General features: G+C 49.4%; 1 protein-coding gene across 1 annotated transcript in view; it reads right to left on the bottom strand.

Moving 5' to 3' along the window:
* The window catches only part of DAB2IP (DAB2 interacting protein), a 207,630-nt gene that overhangs the window by 33,672 nt on the left and 160,671 nt on the right, over positions 1 to 13,287 (bottom strand). Inside the window, exons 4-6 of the mRNA XM_075170781.1 lie at positions 11,144 to 11,297; positions 4,030 to 4,128; positions 1,268 to 1,822 (exon numbers count right to left, since the gene is read on the bottom strand). Coding sequence (XP_075026882.1) covers positions 1,268 to 1,822; positions 4,030 to 4,128; positions 11,144 to 11,297 — 808 coding nt within the window. The remainder of the gene's footprint in view (positions 1 to 1,267; positions 1,823 to 4,029; positions 4,129 to 11,143; positions 11,298 to 13,287) is intronic.

Raw genomic sequence — 13,287 nt, 5'->3', positions numbered from 1 at the left:
GACTTTAACTGAGCTATTTTCTCTGCCTCTGCCACAGCAGGCCCACGGCCTCGCAATCCTCTCAGTGAGCTTTGCCTGCCTTGAACTAGATCAGGGAGGCCAAGCCACTTCTCTGTTCGACAGATGGTACCTAAATCTAATCCACGAACCCTGTCACGGTCCGAGGCAGCAGTGGCAGCTGCGCAGGAAGCAGAGCCCTGCGATTCCCCCTCAGGTGAGGAGCTCACGACTCCTCAGCGCTGGAAAAGCTTTGGACATCTCGCTCTTCCCCAGCTCCGCCCTGCAGAGTTCAGGGAGACGTTAACAGAGAAAAATGCTGATGCTTTAACTCCTGCACTGGCACTGCCCACCACGGCTGTGCCACGCCAGCTGGGGACGAAGGATGCTCTGCGGCAGACGGGTCATGCGACTCCAAGCCCCACGTGCCGGGGACCTCGGTGCTTGCCTGCGCTCTGCAGTAAGGGGGTTTCCAGCTCTGCTCACCCCGCCTGTACCCTCACAGATCACAAGCAGGAATAAATCCCACTCCCTGCCTGCTCCTGACCTGCTTCTTCCCCAGACCTGGCGGGGGATTCCCAGCCATGAAGGATGCTCAGACAAAGGGGTCCACAAAAACTGAACTTCCACCACTCACAAGTTGGCCAACATCAACCCCCCAATGAGCACTGCCCTGGGAGCACCCCAGGACCCCTGGGCTTTCCCACACTGCTGCCCCCCACCCCCACCTCCCTTCCAAAAGCATCAGGACAGACCCCAAAGACCGAGAGCTGCTTCAGAGATACACCTGCCCGCAGGCAGACTTTGCTCCGCAATTCTCAAGACGCTGTTTGCTCCCGTTCGGCTCCCGCGGTGCTGGGTGCTCAGCGCAGCAGCACAGTGACAGGGAGGGAGCGGAGCGGGGAACCTGCTGGGATCCCACAGGAATACCTTTGCGTAAGCCAGCATTGCTTACATTTCATCCCTGAAAACTGCCTTCTTGCTTACTTTCACATTTGTGCCTGTTTATAAAGTAAGAGCCTGGTCCCTGAGCCTCCATAAGAAGAGAAAAATGACTCGGTTGGTATCTTGTGGTCCCACCGACCTCTTTGCTAATTAAGTAATTCGCACTGCACATGCTACCAACTTGTTTGTAATTAAAAGCAAAATCAGAGTGTATTAATGACGGCTAGGCCTGAAGCCCAACTGAGGCGGTGATCTCCAAAGCCCAACACAGGAGTCTGCTCCCGACGGTCTCTGGTGGGACGGTACGGATGACGAAGGGTCTTACCTTGGCCTTGCCCGTACTCTGCAGGATGTGCACCAGTGCAGACGCCATCTCCTCCTTGTTCTTCACGCTCAGCGAGGGCTCCAGCACCGAGCACAGCACCATGTAATTGTTAGTGATGTACTCGGCAAACTCTTTGTACATCTCCATGGGAAGAATGCTCATACTCTGGTAGCGTGACTTGATGCGGATCATGGGCCCCGGGGACTTGCCCTTTCCGGGGTTGGGGCTGACCACTGGGTACCATTTCTCTACAAACTGCCGGCCCGTGACAGAGCTGACGGGGATGTTCACTTGTCCAATGAAATTGGTCTTGTCCTTCTTTTTCTTCTTGTCAGTCTCTTTGTATAAGTGCACCGTAATGTTTTTGAGCGATGGGAGGTTATTAAATTCAAAGTGCTCCCCCCAAAATACATTATCAGTTTTCAATTTACAGGTAGTTCGTGCATAAAGAACGTCATCCAGGCATAATTCACACAAGTACTTTTTCTTAGCTGGCAGGTCCTTGGCTTCAATAATCCATAACTTTAACATATTCTCTACCCTTCTGCTGTTGTCCTGAAAAAAAGATGCAAAGAAAAAAAGGTCAATAAAAAAACCACAAAGCCAAGCACAACAAAACTGGAGATATGAGTTAATTATTTCGGCTGTGCTAAATGAGCAGAGACTTAATTACATTTTATTTTAAGGAAATACTGGCTCTCAGGAATTTGCATAATAACACTACTTATGCTAATTTTCCAAATATCACCGTGCTCTCCATATCTGTTGGTGCCAATTAATATAAGGAACAAGGAAGATAAAACCCCTCCAAATCATAAATGTACCATTTCCCATTCACTGCCAAGAGGACCCCAGAAGAAACAGAAAGAACCTCACCGATCATTAATGGCTCTTGCAAAACAGAAGCTATGTTACAGGTATCTCACAGCCACCTCCTTTTTTAGTACAGCTGCTTTACAGCAGCACTGGAGTACATTTTCTTTACTGTAACAGAGCAACAATAAAAGGATCTGAACACACACCCAGGGATCACCTCATCCATGGCTGGAACGCAACCACCTCTGGCAGGGAGAGAGGCATTTACAAAACCTCACGATATTTAAGTCCAGAGTACCCCACTAAAACATCGAGAGGAATTATGGGAGACAGAGTGAGCTCCACAGGAGAATCATTACAATTCAGAAATAGAAATTTGGCTTGGATATCTTTTAAATCATAATGGAGCAAAGGACACTGTGGATCTTTAAGAGCTCCCCAGTGATGCTGACCTCATCCTGGAAGAACATCCAGGGGCATTTATTGCAGGAGTGACTCGAAAGATAAAGCACTCGCAGCTGAACCGCTGCTAGGATTCTGCAGTAACCTGCTTTGTTTGGAAACCCCTCACTGAAACAGCAGCCACGGCTTACTCTGCTCAGCCTCGGAGCCTGGGCAGGAACATTCCTGCTGAAGTCCACAATGGGGTACTGTAGGTTCAGGAAGTACACACAGGAACTATACAAGAACACTGAATTCCTGACAGAAATATCACGTCAGATACTGAGAGTTTATTGTCTATGAACTCAAACAAAGATGGAAAGTTAGCCATCAGTTAACGGCATGTTTTGAGATGAGGGCACACCTCCAAATGAATTTCCACCGAACGCTGCCTCCCAAAGCCATAGTGACGTGCCCAGCCCCAACTCACATTCCTGGGACTTTTCTCACGGCAAGTGTGACCACGCAAACCGCACACAGCTCTTTCAGACCTTTACTACCAGGCTGCTGCACTCAGAAAGCACCGGAGTCGCTGAACTCCACGTGCAGGAACGTGCTGCTAGAGGCAGAAGTCCACCTCTCCCCTCCGCTGCTCCCGTTCTGATATTGAAGGGAGTCTTTTATACTGACATTTGGCCCTGCGCTGGGAACGATACGCTCTGACACAGAGGGCGGCTTTAGCAACCCGCCAGGCCTGGACCCAACTTGTATGCACAGTTACGTGGCTCTGATGCCAGGAATGAATTCACAGGATCCCATCATTTGTGTCTTCTCTGATCAGCAGAAGAAGACTTGTTGATTGAGCTCATCAGTTGTGAAATCCTGCAGCTGATTAGTCTGATCAATCTTTGTTAGCTAACTCTAGTGCAGAGAAGGAAAAGCAGCTGTAGACTTTATTTTAGGTTGTACTTAGTGGGCCATAAAACCGCATATTGGGTGTCCCTGTGTTCCAGTGAAGAGAAGGATTTGTTTCTGTAGATCCCGGAGGGGATGATTCTGCCACCTCAACCGACTGAGAAGGCAAAGCCACATTCCACTATCGCCTCAGAGAACTCGCTGCGATGGGCATCTGAGTTTCTCCACCGCGAAAGCAGACACGGCAAGTACTACCAGAGCCAGAAGTGTGGTATGTGAACTCTTCCGACTGTTCAGTCTTGCAACTTTGCTGGCAGCTACCTGACATCTGTCCCAGAGCTTCTGGGAGGTGGAAAATCCTACGTAAGTGGCAAGTATCATCAGTAACAGAGCAAGACTGCAGATTCTTCAGGTCTGATCCATTCTTAGCAACAGCTGAAGCAGCATGTGCTGAGAAAAGAGGGGAAGAAATAATTGGCACTTGCCTGTAAATATAATTGTGGAAGAAAGCAATATGGAAAAAGGCTGACCCACAGTTACACTTACTCACTAAAATGACAATACGTCCCCTGCTGCTACTATGCACTGGCCTATAAAATGTAATAACGAGGAACTGAACTATAACAGAGGCAATTCCTCAAAGCCACTACCTTATTTGGGTGCACGGCACGCCGCAGGTTTTCCATCCATTTATCTCGCTCTGCTGCAGAACGACACGAGAAGCACTTACTTCCTGATGAAGTCGTCACCTACAGGGAAAGGAACAGGATTATGTCTTGACCAGCACACTGCAGACTGTGATTTTGGGGGGAGCGGGGGAGTTAGGAAAGATGCTACTGGATTTTTATTTTTTCTTTTAAGTAAACAGCTTTACCCAAGCATGAAGCAACAGCCCCTAAGGCTAGCGGAAAAACAGGGCAACTCTGTATGTCACAGAAATAATCATAGAAGCAAATTCCAATTACTTCTCCTCTTCCACACCAGAAAACACTAGATAATGGGCCCCATGCATGCAACACTTTAAACCACCAAGTTCCACAACTGAGAGATGAACTAAAGATAAATTGCAATCGCTTGGCATTCCTCCAGATTCAGCCCAAAGCCTGCAGTAGTAACAACCCAGTCCTTGTTTTCAGCAGAACATCGGGCCCAGAAAGGCTGGCTTCATACCTTCCCCCTTCGTGTCCTGTTGCTTCTGCAGACCGTGCTGTGAAGAACTCGGGGCCAAGCACATACGCCGCAGTCCTGGCAGCAGCAAGAGCCGTAGCTCGCAGCCCGGCCGGCGGCACGCCGGTGCCCACAGCACCTGCTCCCCAGCGGGGAGAACCCGGCTGGGGCTCCCGGACCTGGAGATGGCCGGGAAGTGCTGCTGCGCCCTCCTCTCACCTCTCACGCGTCCAGTATCACTCCAAGGGATCTTTCTGCAGTGTTTGTGTGACCTTCTCTGGCCATTGGGATTTCAGAGCCAGGTTCTGAAGAAGCACACTTGGAGCAGTGACATTTCCATGGTGCAAACACCCCTCATTCCTTATCACATCCCTGTGACCACACGGAAGCTCAACCCTGTTGAGAGCCCACCAAAGGAACCACTGCCCCAGGATAACAGGCACCAAACATTTCTTCCTATCCACCACACCGAGCTTCCTCGGCGTCAAGGTCTTAAAGGCCAATGGTCCTCTGTGTCTTCTCATGTACACGTATCCCCCAAGCCGCTCTCCCCTCCAGGCCCTGCTGGCAAGCTGACAGACCACGACCGTGGTGCCAGAACTCTGCACTGCCAGGGAGCCTCCGCCAGCTGCTCTGCCCTTCTTTGCATTTGCTGCATTTGGTGATGTCCAGTAATATTCTTTATGTACATCTCTGCTTGCAGGCCAAGTGGACCTGGCTAGCACTTCAAATGACTCCCCTCTGAGCTTCATTTCCGCCAGTCTCAAGCTGCAGAATCATTTCTGAGTACTTTATCATCTCACAGTGTTTGTGTTTACACACTGCACACCGGGTTATCTGCTTCTGGGAGACACAATCTCCTTTAATTTCATGTATCTCTCAGAAGCCTAACCTGTTCTTACAGCAGAGCTGGCACTTGCTAAGATTTGTCATTAGCTAACCTCAATGATGAGTTCCTTTGAACAGAGACATCTTCTAACCAGGACAAAATGACAAGAGGCCTATCCTGTCTTTACACAGCAAATGCAAGGAATCTTCCAACCCTTGATGGCCCAGAAGCTCTCTCCTTCAGGCAGACACTCTGCCCTGTCCTCGCATGCTTTCATCCTCTGTCCTGTAAAACCATATACTCTTCTGAGCACAAGTTATCTTCTATTTCCAGGAAAAGAACACTCCGTATTAGTAGGGACAGTAGTATGATCTTTTCAGCATCCTTTCACGCTTCAGTGTATTTCCAGCTTCTTCAAAGTTTCCCATTACAAATCTGGCCTGCTTCACCTCCTGTTTGCTGCTGCAGATGCTCATGTGAACCTCCGTCCCTGGACCGTCACGAACGGACTTCTGGTGGCACAAGAGATGTGTCACTTGCAAGACCGTGTCCACCGCGTGCGGTCCCTACGCCTTGCCCTGCCAGAGGGTACGGCAGTTTTGCCTCTTGATCCTTTTCTCAGGAAGAGTTCCTGCAACGGCGCGCAAGCCGAGCGTAGCCGTACACCTGACTGGTAACGACAGCTGAAGAGAAGCAGCGCACGGCTGCTTCTGCTTCTGCTGTGTTACGGTTGACGTCTGCTGTACCGTCTGAACACCGAATTACAAACACAAAGATCCCAGAAGTACCACTTAGCAACAGTTCTTAAGAACAGAACTTCCAGTGAAGTAACGCGGAAGATGCACAGCAAACGAGCACTGCTCCAGACGCTCCCTAGCTGCTTGATCGATGTGAATTTCTAAGGCTTCAAAACCGTTCTTCAGACAGGAACCTAACAATTCAGAGCTTCAGCCCTGTCTTATTTGGCCCATCTAATTCAGCTGTGGAAGACTCAAAATCATCCATTTTCAAGTCCAAACCACCAAAGTCCTGACACTACTGGTATAGCCACACCGCCCTGCAGGTGTTAGGGCCAGGTTTCTGTACCCCACACTGGGAATTACACTGTACCCCACGCTGTCCCACTGACATTCTGACTAAGGTTCACAAAATTCAGTCCCCACTGACTGCTTAGAAATCAGTTAATAAAGGTGGAAACTGTCCCATTAGTCCATTTCCTCAAAGGCCGTTTCTCAACTAGCTTTTTGTTTCGCTCTTCTGTTTTGATGGGAATTTAGTGTACAAATGCATTTGAAAACAATGTTCTTGGATCTAGAGAATTTGGTAGGAAACCTGGAAGTTCCTCCATAAAAGAGAATTATGACTTCTTTGATTGTTGTTGAAAGATGCTCTCCTAAAGACAAGTTCTCCTTGGTGACACACATGGATCCCTCAGCTGCCTACAGGATTCATATCCAAATAAATAAGCGTGCAATTTAGTTGTCCTTCTATTGAATCTGTTAATTAAATGTTAGGGTTTTTACCAGCTATCTGTTAGGTTGAATATCTAATATATTTTCTTGCCACACTTAAGTCAACATATTATCATTGAGTTATCATGGTAAAACTTATGATTCAATTCTAAAACAATTACCGATTAACTAATCACTCAAAACCTAAAAAAACTGTAACTGGCATACTTAAGTGAGAGAAGGGGAAACTCCTCACATGTCAGACATGAAGACCTCTTGATCTGATGGGAGTTGAAGGTCGTATCTACCATGTGTGACCAAAAATGTAATTTTCCCCAGATCTGCAATAACATCCCAGCTTTGAGCTCTGACCTACACATCATATGGCATTAATGATCTTCATGAGGTATTAATTATCTTGATAAAGAGAATATTCTGGTCTCGTCAAGATTTTGGATATGCTAGAGTACTATTAATGTACAGGATAAACTCAATTAATAAAACTCATTAATTTCTAAAATGTTACTTACTCACATTCATTATCCACAGTCCTCGGATGGGTGATCCCTTAGGTCAGATAAAATCTTGTCATTTTAAGAATGTCTTAGGTACAGCATGGGTTCCTCAAAGTACACCTGAAGGAATCTCACCGGAGTAACAACAGAAGGTGGCAACTGAGCTACTGAAGCTGCTTCACTCAAAGCGCTCAAAAGATTTTACAAGGACAAGTTAGGGTTCAAGCTGGTAAACACCACCATAACCAAGTGCAGAAGGGCAAACCGGCGCTGCCTGGGCCAGCCCCGCAGCCCCGCGACGGCCGCTCAGGGCGTCTGAAGGGCCACGCGAGCCACGGCGAACGTTTGCACAGCTGGACTAAAATTAGTGGAGCTAAATTTAGCCCCACTACATTCTCCCTTGCTCAGGCAAGGCCAGGATGAGGCGACGCCGTTTCAGCTGTAGTGGAGCAAGCACAGCCCAGCAGCTTTTTCTCTCTCCTGCTCCGTCCTGCGACAGCCCAGACACGAGCTGTGCCACAGGACAAGGCTTTGGTCTGCCAAGACAGCAACAGAGCCCTTCAGTCCTAACCGCCCTGCCTGCCCAAGTCACCAGGACCCCACAATCAGGCTCCGGGAGCCTGCACTCGAGTCTCCTTTACCGGACTAAGATGCCCACCGTGTATTTGGCACTGGCAGCACGTGCAGTGGCATTAGATGATTATGCTGACTGGGAAGTCTTATAAGGAGAAATAAGATGATGTTGAGTAACTTTTTTAAAAAAATCAATGAAGAAAACAAGTAAACACCAACTGCCAAGTACTCAGCAAGTCAGAAAAAAGCACGTTTCATAGAACTAAATAAGCAGAAAAAGCCAAATGCAGCATTTCAAAAAGCACTGCATTACTGCTGACTCTCCTTACCCCCCGCAGAGCCCGGCTGAGGGGGAGCAGAACTGAGCAGTCAGCTTGGCACGTCTTAATGCAGGTCAGTCGCGCTGAAGGAGAGAAACAACTGCGCTGTACCTTCACACAGCCAGCTCCCTCCAAACCAGCCACTTGGTTTTTTCCCACTGCAGATGGCTTTGGCACCTCTTGCTTTTGTCTCCGTTTGGGTGCACAGTTCTCCCTCTGAACCTGCCCTCTTCAGTGCAGCTCCACCTGCAGCCATGTCAAATCCTGCCGCCTTGTTCTCCGAGCCACGAGGCCGCTGCTGCAGCTCGGTGGAGGAGGACCTGCGGCACGCCGTATCTCGCACGCCCGTGCTGGGCAGCCTGGACCGCAATCAGCTGCTGGAAAAGCTGCTGCACGCTGTTGTTGGTGAGGGACCCCAAAGAGCACGCTGAGCCAGCCCGGCCAACCGAGCACCAACACCCCAAATGAGAACAGACACCAGCCAGCTGGCGATGGAAGCAGCTTCCCGGGCAGTGTCCACTGCCCGACCACCCCACCGCAAGGAGAAGGCAGTTAAGAACAGCGTAAGGCTGGCACTGCCCAACAACAGCAACGCTTCACTTCTCAATTGGAGACAGCAAACTTGGCCGTTCCCGACAGATCTCCCTGGAGAACAGATCCACCATAGCCTCAGAGTGCAGGGACAAGGCACCGGTACCAACCCCCAGCACCTTCGCAATCCACTGTGCAGAAAATGTCTTGGTTCCCCTTGTCTCCGTGACTCTGGCGGCAACTCCTCCCTTGACGTGTCTTAGGGCTCCTCTCCAGGGCATCAGCTGAGCTTCTCACTCTTCAGTGCTCCCACACACAGCAGTGTCACGGCTCTCGGCCACCGGCTTCGGTTTTCCTTTCAGCCTCGTGCAGACTTCAACCAGAGCTTTCCCAGTTCCAGGCCACAGGAACCACTACAGGTTTTACTGCTCTTCGCTGAGCGTCCACTGAAAGGCGGCAGCAGTCTCTGCCACGCCTGGCCCGTACTTTCAGATACAGCCACGCAGGATCACAGGCCACAGATGGGACCCTCAGGACACAGCAACAACTGAAGGCAACGGTCAAGCCCTGAGGAGGAGAAGATGCTCGTGTGGTTTTGTCCCTCGGCTTTCGCCATTGCCCGACACGGAGAACATGCGATGAAGTTGTCTGTGCCAACGCACGCGGGGGTGCGGAGGGGCCAGCAGCAGCCGCCCAGCCCGTCCCAGCACACGCCGCTCCTCTGCCCGAGCTCGTCCCTCCAGCCCCGCGCTGCCCAAAGGCAACGCCAGCCCTTTGCTTCCACCAGCTGTACCTAAGTGCACGGGGGACTGTGGTCACTGCCTGCTACCCACCAGGGACCCCGGGAGAGCTGCAAACTCGTTTCAGTGCCGACCTCACTCCGAATTTGAAAGAGGCTCTCTGGAGATCCAAGACCAACGCATAACACAATACGCCATTTAGCTCTCACCTCAGTCCTTCCCACTGGAGCTTGCTGATGAGTAACCGTCAGCTACAAATCAATGTCCCTTTTGTTTTCCGGCATTCTTCCTTTCCTCTGCAGGATTTGCAGAACAGCAATTAACATGTTCTTTTTTTCTGTATGACTCTTCTTTATCCAATGCACTTAGAAATAAAATTTTCTTCCTCCTTACAAGTGCATGACTTGTGTAATTTCCCTCTTAGTCAACTTTCTACAAGTACTGTTCATATCCCTTCCTCTGCTCTTGTGCGCTGAACAGAATTGGTAAACAACTCTTATATTATGGATGTCACATCTATTTTCCATCTAGCTTCATTTTATCTTTCTTGAGTGGAATGTAATAGAGGCCATATAATTTACAAAACTGTTCTCCTCCTGACCTGCCACACTTGCTCAATTCTACAGAGAATGAACAGCACTGGAAAATTTATACCTCAGCCCACTTCAGAGTTTATGTTTGGGGCCATTTTTTGTAAGACTGTTTTTGTGTTACCTGTTTATATTTTAAGAAATGGATCTTTTAACTCATTTCTTTCCAAGTGTGCTAATTTCAGTAAAGAAACAAACTCTTCATCTCTCCAGTCTGACTCCTCTTGGACATTGCCAAGGCCGACTTCACCTAGCACTGCCCACCCAAGACAGGCCTGCAGCCCCATCACCCCCCTGCAGTACGATCCAACCAGGGATACAGGGTCTATCTGCCCTTCTGTGTCCAAGTACAAACAGGTTACCTTCTCTTCACAGAAATGCAAGTATCGACCATCTTACTCCTCTAAGAAAACCATTTCCCAGTTCTATATCCAGCCACTGCCACAAGCAGTAATGCTCTGCCGTCCACGATGCAGGACAAATGATTCCCAAGACATACTACACTGAATTACCCAACTACAGCCTGGTTTGTATGTGTCCTACCACCTCCTGCTAGTACAGACCTAACCACATGCCGTAACAGATGTTAAAAAAATTGAAATACTCACAGATTCTTCTATTTATCCAAACAAGTGCAGCTTCAGTTTTCTAGACAAAGTACTCAACACCCCCACTGACAACAGCAGGCTATCTTTGTGACCACGTGTAATGTCTTTGTGAACACTGAGTCGGGATTAGCACTTTCCGATATCTGTATGAACATAACTACAAATTTCTGCTCTGCTAATACACAGCCTTAAGTAGTTCAGCACCGGTGCCAGCAGCAAGCTCTGCTGCGACAACGGTTACACGGCAAAGAGCTCACTGCTCTGATCCTCTGTGGAAAGATGGAAGTAATTTTCTGCTTATGAAACGGTCTCTGTGCAGCAATTCAGAGCAGAAGTGTTTTATAAAGCGAAAGCCCAAGATGCAACCCCACACCTGGCTCCCCAGTCAGCCCCATCAGGTGGCAGGAACGGCCCCCGGGACGGACAGAGAGGCTCCTTACCTCAAAGCAATAGTCTTGTCCCAGGATGCTGCTGTGGACTGGCTTGATGACCACTTCTTCCTCCATACTGAGATCCAGAGCCTCAACAGCACTACTGGGACTGAGCAAAGACTCGTGGGAGCGCGATTCTTTCAGCCTCGGCATTAGATGGGATCTAGAGGAAAAATGTAACCGTATCAGTGGATGCTTTCCTTCCCAGAGAAATTATTTAGTCCATCTGTTAGCAACAACTGCAGAATATTCCTGGGAATTTTTTGCCATGAGATAACCGAGGGCCCAGAATAGCTGGGACTGCCACACTGTCCCATTTATAATTTGGTGAGCAGGTCATTTATAATTTGGTGAGACTTTCCAGGTGCGTTGGAGTATGAGTGGATCAGGGAGGCTGGCTGGCCCCAGCACGAACTACTGTGTTCGTCAGTTCCGCAGCCGGGTCTGCAGCACCCGGTGCTGAGCTCCGCCGGCGCTGAGCTCCGACTGCCCGCACAGGACTGGGTTTGCACGCGCGTGGGAGATCCCATTAACATCCCACTTCATTTCACGCCGTTTCACAGCACCCGGTCCCTACTGACAGAAGGAAGTTACCTGCAAACGGGGAGGAATTAATGACAGATCCTTCTAAAACCCCAGACCCGTCTTCGCTCAGTGCAGGCAGCGCGCGCCCGGGGAGCCGCTGGCACTGCCAGGGCAGACGCCATCCCTGCCCGTAGGTACCCTTCTGCCCCCAAAACACACACACCTCTACCGCGGGGGCAGCCGGCGTGTGGATCCGCACTCTGTAACCACTAACCCGAGGGCTCCTGTGCTCTCTCCAGTTGTCACACACATCCCCGGGATGGGGACAGTGTGGAAAATAAGGCCATGATAGCCCTATTGATTGATCTAAATGCTCTGGAGTCCCACTGGCAGCATTTAGCAGCAGGGAGCCCACAGACAGCAAGCAGCACACCATTTTCGAGACAGCCAATACAATCAACGGTGCTGTAACTCTTAAAGCAAAACCAGAGAGCTCAAGGGGAGAAAAAAAAAGAAAGATAGCTAGGTACTCCCAGGGAAAACAGAACAAAACGATAAAGTGGCAAGGGAAAAACAACTGGAGAGCAAAGGGAGCAGTTGCCTTCTCTGTAGCCTGCACCATGTAAAATGTTCCTACCAGCCAGCTCAGAAAAGCTCTGATCCCAGTAACTCTGACCTTTAAAACCTCTGGCAAGCACTTTAGGGTCTTCCAAAGAGACCATGTGTCCCTCTGCCTACAAAGAGAGTACGATGACTTCTTCAAAGGCACAGAAGGACAGAAATAAGGGGAGTTTGAGATATTCTCAGCATGGTCTTTTATGAGCAAAACAACAATGCCCCCAGTATACTCTCAGATTGCTTTGTCTGTGTGTGATGAGTTTTGTTCGTTCTCTAGAATAAAGCTGACCAAAACACCGAGAAATGTCAATAGTGCATGCAAAATTCATAGCTCCCAGTGAATCACCCGCCAAGCTGAATCAAGAAAACAGCCAAAGGAGACTCTAAGATAAACAGCAGCAGAAGATAAACAGGTGCTTCTCTAGATCTGCCATTAAGATTCATGCCATCAATGAAGCCCCAGGTGATAACAGATCAGCCCGCAGCTGGGCTCTTCAGCTGACCACGCTAAAGGGACAGCTCTGAAAGCTGCAGGCCAGCCCTCCTGCCCAGCAGCGCTGCAGGATAACCAGCCTGGGGACAAGCTGCCCGGGGGTTAAGTGACGGCACAGCCTCCAGACACTTCCCTGCATCTTCTGAGGCTGGCAGCCAGGACCAGGTGTGTGATACCTGTCAAGGCCTCCGCAGAAAAACAGACCACAACACCACAATCTTCTTCTTAGGGGACAACCACCAGCCCTCAAATGTTAGGAGCCCTGGGTTAGCACAGCCCCGTGCTGGATCAGAAGCGGTGGCTTTGAAGCAAAAAGCTCTTTACCCCATTAGTGATTCTCTACACTGTCCACTCACCCCGTATCTCTATGGTGAATAAATTGATCTTTAGGAACTGAGCACAGTCGTTTCCCAGTACTTTGTGGCAATTTTACACTATTTTCACAGAAAAGGTCCATATCCTTTTCCTCTGAATGATACTGCAAATTAACGCTGGTACCGGCAGACAGAGCACGTTA

Source organism: Calonectris borealis, chromosome 21, assembly GCF_964195595.1.
Source record: "Calonectris borealis chromosome 21, bCalBor7.hap1.2, whole genome shotgun sequence".
NCBI lineage: Eukaryota > Metazoa > Chordata > Aves > Procellariiformes > Procellariidae > Calonectris > Calonectris borealis.
This window is presented reverse-complemented; position numbering and strand designations above follow the sequence as displayed.